The following is a 6,999-nucleotide window of genomic DNA, read 5'->3' as shown; positions in this document are numbered from 1 at the left end:
GGTGTATTTTTCAAAGCAAATATATATATTTTTTAACTTTCAAACAGGCAATCAACAATTACACATTTTTTTTTAAATCCTCTAATTATTGGAAAATTAAGAAACCTCTTTGGCATAATGTCTGGGTCTAAGAGGCTATCAAAACTGAAACCACAAATTAAGTATCCAGAAGATAATAGAACAAAACATTACAGCAAAATCTATTAGATACACTTAAAGCTATGGGGGTGGGAAGGATTTATGACCTTAAATGATTTTATTGTTTAAAAACAAAATAAAACAAAATTACACAGCGTCACGAATAAATTATTTAGAACAATTTGGATCTTATTATGTTTTCATTATTGAAAAAATGACTCAGTAGGCCCTTTGACCCGGTGCTTTCATTGATTTTCAATTTTCTTCATTTGTACCGTTTCTGTTATTTTCCTGTCCCATGTCAACGCCACAGTGAGAGCAAATAAAGCGAGCAAGAATTTGTCTGTCTGAAAATTATGAAGAAAAACAGGATGAAATCTTCCATTTAACTACTTAAGCACTAAATAGAGAAATTCTAGGAAGGAGGAAAAATATCTGAGAATAGCGCTCTATATACAAATTTGATGGGACCAAAATATCAAAGGGCATATGTCTAATGTACAATTGTATAAGTATGGATTAAAAAGAGTACACTTCATATTGAAAGGATCATTAAGTCTTCCTGGAAAGAGCATGGAGTTTGGAATGAAACTGACTTAAGTTTCCGTTCCGCGCTCACGATCTTTGGCAAATCACATGGCCTCTCCAACTCTTCACTTCCTTGTCTTTGAATATATATAATAGCGCTTACCTTGCACCTTTGCTGGACTGGGTTAGGAATGCTATGTGAGAAGCACCTGGGCAGGGCCTGGTCCATAAAAGACAATAAATAGGATAGCCTTGTCCTTTACTACTGAGAACACAGTAATAAACCGTGATGACATAAAACCATAGAAGCTACTGTTCAAGAGCTTCTTGAAGCCAGGGCTATTTCCTCTGCCAACAAACCTTGGTACGCTTTGCTATCTTTGAGTAATAACTGACCATGAGAGGGCCCTTCAACCTTCTGGCCTCCATTTCCTCATCTGGAAAGTAAAGGAGCCTTGTCTGAGTCGGAACATCCATGGTTCCCTAATCGTCATTACATATACGTGTGCGCGCACGCGTGTGTATATTATATACATCAGAGAGGAGCTGTAAAATTTTTCTTACTCCCAGCAATTGTCAGGCTGGGAGTAAATTTGTCAGGCTCCTTCCCCGTCAACGCCTCCTCCCTCAAGACACTCACTCGTCTGATTTCCTTCATCACAGATAAATGTTGCCTGTTGTAGCCCTTTGAATAAAGGCCCACATACAAAATGTTTGATTTTGTGTCCGGCTCCTCTCACTCGGCGTAATGTGTTTGAAGTTCTTGTCGTTGAATACACCAATCACTGGGGCTTTTTAAGATCTAGTAGTATCTTGCGAACATACCAGTCTGTTTACCTTCTGCCATTGGTGGTAATTTGGGTTGTATCCGGTGTGGGACTGTGAAGAATAAAATGGCCATGAACATTTTTGGACAAGTCCCTCCATGGGCATGTGTTTTCTTGTCTCTTGGGTGAATACCCAGAAGTAGAATTTCTGGGTCATGGAGTAGATTTGGTCTCACTTTGTGGGAAACTGCCAGATCTGTTACAAGGGTTACAGTGATCCTACTATTTGATATACCCACCAGCAACTTTTTGCTCCATACTCTCAGCATTTGCTAGTTTGAGTCCTTGTCATTGCAAGCCCCAAATGGCTCCATTTTAAACCTTACAGCAAAGAGCTAATTTTAAATAAGCAAGCAAGTGAACGAAAAATCATTCTTATACCAAAGGTAAACATAGAGGGTGAATCAAATTTGGCGTGAATTAATAAAAAAAGAGGAGATTGTGTCCAATTTAATATCAATTTAAATAAATTAATGTCCGACAGGCTACTAGTTGTAATCCAGATGCTACTGTATTTATTACGTACAGATTCAGACTCATGTCTCCGTGATTTCATTTATGCTCCTCCCTCTGCTCCCTCTGAAAGGCCCTGGTTCTTGTCAGGGTGATTCATCCTTAACCTTCAAAGGAAGCCTCCCTCCCAGAAGCAGCCTTCCCTCAGGCAATGTCAATCCACAGGGTTGGAACGTACCCAAAGACTACTTCGATTACAGAGCTCATGACATTACCACTGTGTGCCTGTCTCCCACCCCTGACGATGAGTTCCTTGAAAAAAGAAGGATTTGTTTTTTATTTATCTTGGTCTCAAGTAGGCATTATAGGTATTCAATCGGTGAAGTTTCTCGAGTCCGTGAATATATTCGTCACAACACTGAATCACACCCTAGGAAGGAATATTCCTGGGAGTGTTGATTGGGAGAGATAGAGAGGGAGTAATAGTTGAAAGCATCTGAAGCCAGATTTCAGGTAATTTTGTCGTTCGAGGGGGGACTACCCGGGGAGATGACAGTCCTTATCAATAGATAACAGAGGCCCCAAGAGTCAGAGCTGTCGGTGGTCTGAATCACTCAGAGATTAAAGCAATTTTGAAAACAGAATGGCCACTAAAGACATCTAGTTCAAACCCCTCAAGTTCTCATAGAGAAACTCAATACCAAGTAGCCGATCCTCAGAATTGTTGGAAACAAAAGATTTGCCTTCAGCTGCTCCCCCTTTCTCCTTCCCCAGCTTCATTTTGTGTCTTCCTGGAGTCTTCTCTATCCTACCTCCCCCCACCACCTCCCTAGCCCCTGCCCTGGGCCATATCCTTCATCCCTCCCCTTCCCCTCTCTCTTTCAAAATGTACCTGTTCTGGGCTCTGAGACTGTCTAAGAGGGATAATCCAGTAAAATACTTTAAGCTGAGGTGGTAATCATTCATTCAGCCTAATACGCCTGCCAAGATTGTTATTCTCTTGCATCCTGGCTCAGCCCTACCACAAATGAGCTCTGCTGAGACACTCGCCATCCAAAAAGCAATAAGCGTCGTCCCAGACACTAGAAAATGACAGTAGGTTCTGGGCATAAGAACTCAAAGGGAACCTCCTACTTGCTTGTCAGCCTGTAGCATAGCTGGCTGATGGGTAGGTCATTCTAAAGCAAAACTAGGGAAGAGAAACCAAGACCCCAGAGCAAGCAGATCCTACAAGCCACCAAGTCAGTGCAAAATGGCAAGGCTCTGGGGCACAAGCATCTTGTACCTGCCCCAGCACCCATCCTGAGGGCACCAGGAACAGAGGAGATCTGAAAAGCTACCGAAGCCTAGCTTGGCCCCAAAGCTACTTTGTTAAGTGATAGGCCATGTCTCACTTGTCTGGAGAGAAAAGCCCAACTGGAGAAGTCCAACGGGATCGGCTTATGCTAGGAATCTTGGAGAAGGTACATCTGAGTGGAGCAGAGGCTGCAAAGCATCTAAAGAGTCCTCAGTTCACCCCTGGGGGGCACCACTAAGGCTCAATTACAAATCACACACACAGACAACCAAGGACAGAAGTGCCAGCAGCCACCACGGTTTTTCCACGCAGGCGGAGAAGCGACAGCTGCATCTGTATTTCAAGTCCCTGGGCAGATGGGAGCATCTGCTTTGGGAGCACTCTATAGGTCACACAGATGTGGCTCCAAGGTGAAAAGAGCACCTTACAGGACGCTGACTACAGTTTTATATAGGTGAACCAAGCTGGGAAAAGGAACAGAAAGCAGGCTTGAGCTTGATGGGATGACTCCCTGGAAGATCTGACCAGCCAACCTCAAAGAGCCTCTTGGTTTCCTTTTGATGTGCCAAACGGGCCGAGAGGCACCTGCTGAGAGGAATGAGGCTCCCGATGGAAAATACAGACTTCTGCTTCTGCCTTAGAGTGAGGCAAAACACCTGTTTCTTGTACCTCTTAAAACCCAACATTTAAGCTCTTTTAAAGGCCTTTGGGCCATCAGCCCTCAGTCTGCAATCATGGGAAGTATCCTCTTTTCCCCCCTACACACACACACACACACACACACACACACACACTCCCTTTTCTGTCTTGCCCACAGTAGGGTTTCAGTTTTGTGTGGGGTAGGAGATCTCAGGATAAAAGGGTTTCAGTGAAGATTTCAGAAGATCAAGCTCTTCCGATCGTAGCTGGGGACAGGCAAAGGACAGAGATTGGGGACCAAGGCAGGTAGGCGACAGGGAGCAGTCGGAGGATTACTGAGGAGCTGGCGGAAGACCTAAGCTTACGCTCGAGCACAGGGCACAAAACAAGGCAGTGACCCCCACACAGCCCGAAGCACTTCTTCCTTTAGCATTTAGTGTGTTTTATAACTTACCTAATACGTTAGTTTAGTGGCGTATGAATATACTTCATAAAAATAAATGTCTGCACTGGGGCATGTGCTCAAAGATGAGGAGTGACAGGGCAGTCACTAGCAGTGGATGTTGAGCACAGCTGTTGGAGGAGTTGAGTTTCCTTCTCTCCAACTGCTCTGAGTTGACATTTTACACAGGCACAGAATGACCAGCGGCCCCTGAGATGCTCTCGAGGAGATTCCAGTCCCCAGGCCCTGAGCTGGGATAAGTCTTTGTCATGCAGAATGAACGAACACTGTCCGGAGCAAGGCCTTCGCTCTTTTTGAGGGCATTATACACAGAGATTCTCATGTACTCTAAAAGGCTGTCACAAAAAGTACCACCAAACAGGAAATAAAGATCACGTAAGATAAAACGAAATCGTGAGACAGTATAAACACCCACAGAAGAAATCACTTAACTGTAATAAAAACAGAAGTCATATGGGAGCAATTCAACCACAGGCTGAATGAGTGAAATGAGCGAGATCAGGAATGAGTGAAAAGCTAGGTGTTTCTTTTGTAATAAGTGAGGCTATAGTCACTGGGGCCTCTTTTAAGAAAGCTTTTTTTCCGGGGCGCCTGGGTGGCTCAGTCGATTAAGCATCCGACTTCAGCTCAGGGCAATATCTCACGGTTTGTGAGTTCAAGGCCCATATCGGGCTCCTTGCTGACAGCTCAGTCTGGAGCCTGCTTCAGATTCTGCGTCTCCCTCTCTCTCTGCCCGTCCCCCGCTCACACACACTCACTCTCTCTCTCTCTCTCTCTCTCTCTCTCTCAAAAATAAAAATAAACACTAAAAAGTTAAACAAAAAAGAAAAAGAAAACGTTATTTTCAATGGGCTGAGGCTTACACAAAACTATGGGATTTCTATGAGGCAATATCTATCTTTTCGTGAACATTTAACTCCAGTGGCTGAAAGTTGCAACAGTTTCTATTTGCATAAAGCAGTGTATTATGATCTGTAAATCCATTAAACAGTAACTCAAGACCTCCTCTTACCTTTGTAGGAAAGACTCTGAAGGTACTCTGTGATTTGAGAGGGAGTAAATGAGTTTAAAATCACTAAGAAATCCAGGTAGGTTTTCCCATAATCGCTTTGGTACGTAGTCTGCTTCTTTGTGCGTTCTTGATTCCTCATGTGGCTGTACAGCACGGAAGGGACTAGAGGGACATACGGGAGGGAAAGACACGGAGGCTGTCACTGAGGAAAGAATTCCTGCCCTTATTTGTCTAGCAAGCCCCCAACAGCCCTGAACCCAACTCGGAGCTTAATCATCACCCTTAAGGTGCTGGAAAGGGAGGCGCTGTACATGAGTGACTCCTCCCGGGACTCGGGGCTGAGCAGAGCTGCTCCGACTCAGGACCATTGCTGTTGGCAGTGGTGGTGACTGGGGCTGATGGCCAGAGACTCAAGTTTGACCTCCGTTTTCAGAAAAATGTTCCCTGAAATCGACTCTTCTGCTGCTCAGCGTGTTGGGATGGTAGCATTCACTACCTCCTTAGTAAACTACTGCCTTCACAGAAGCTTCTTTCCCTTTTGTGCCATCCCCTGTGCAGACATGGGCTGACACACTAAGAGGAGTCCCTCAAGGCCCCAGGTGTGTTCAGGTGAGCGGTGATGATATCTCCAGCTGGCACTCATTACACGTTCAGACTAATAAAGGCATCAGGTGCAAGCAAAACCAAAATCACTTACGTTTGATTCTGAATATTGCTCATTTAATGTGGGTTCCGATGGTCATGGAATTATCACAGAAAAAAAAAAAAAAGCAATGAAAACATGAGGTGAGAACCTAACTTCTACAGCATGCCCAATCTTTGAACCTTAAGGACACCTTAAATACTGCTTTCAGTCCCAGCTTGTCCCTTTATAGGGACCACTGGCCAGGGGAAGGAAGCAGGGGGAGGAAGAGGGCACTGTCATGCTACATCCTCAGAAGAGCATTTGGAGGGTCTGGAAATGCTTTCGGTAGAGAGCGTGGAAGGTATAAAGGAAGGTTTTCATAGAATAACTCACACTAGTTAACCTCTGTAGGAAGACGAAGAACCAAAGCCAAAGTGTAGCAAGGAAGGTTCCAGCCGTTGAGAACTTTCCAACAGTTGGAGTAAGAATGAAAGAGTTGCCTTGGGGGTGGGGGGTATCCTCCAAAGAGTGACAACATCAGCCCTTGGCAAGGATGGGGTAGAGGGGATTCCCACAGGGTGTGAGATCCAGATGAGGTAACTTCTATGCTGTCTTCTAATCCTGAGAGGCTAAGCTTCTATCCTGTGATTTTTGTCTAGAGTACTACTCGATCCCAACTCCACACCAGGAATATATCACCATCTCAGACTGACACCAAATTATCTTCTTAACCAGTAGCTTGGAGGTGGCTTGATCATGGAACTTTTAAGAGCTTTTCTGTTGAAAACAGTGGGAATCAGGATCGTAAAAGAATACGTGAATGGAATGGTTGCTGAATCTGAAGAGACTTGATGGACATACCATACGGTCAAGCTTCCAGTGGATGATTGACAAATCTAATTTCAGTCCCACTCAGTCTCTTTTTTTAGTCATTTTATAGTAACTAAATTCTTCCTTCTGTTTTACAAGGAGGAAGTGTCCCTCAGTCCCCAAGGAGGAAGTGTCCCTCAGTCCCCA

At 44.3% G+C, this 6,999-nt stretch overlaps 1 protein-coding gene across 1 annotated transcript in view; it reads right to left on the bottom strand.

Annotated features, from left to right (window-relative positions):
• Nucleotides 1–319: 319 nt before the first annotated feature.
• Nucleotides 320–6,999, bottom strand: part of TEX26 (testis expressed 26) — a 31,222-nt gene continuing 24,542 nt past the window's right edge. Inside the window, 2 exon segments of the mRNA XM_040448138.1 lie at nucleotides 320–485; nucleotides 5,358–5,519. Of these exon segments, the coding sequence (XP_040304072.1) occupies nucleotides 394–485; nucleotides 5,358–5,519 (254 nt within the window). The 3' untranslated portion in view covers nucleotides 320–393.

The sequence above is a fragment of the Herpailurus yagouaroundi genome, unplaced genomic scaffold (assembly GCF_014898765.1).
Source record: "Herpailurus yagouaroundi ecotype Mexico unplaced genomic scaffold, PumYag 197, whole genome shotgun sequence".
In the NCBI taxonomy this organism is placed as follows: Eukaryota; Metazoa; Chordata; class Mammalia; order Carnivora; family Felidae; genus Herpailurus; species Herpailurus yagouaroundi.
Note: the sequence above shows the minus strand (reverse complement) of the source record. Positions and strands in the feature narration are given on the sequence as shown.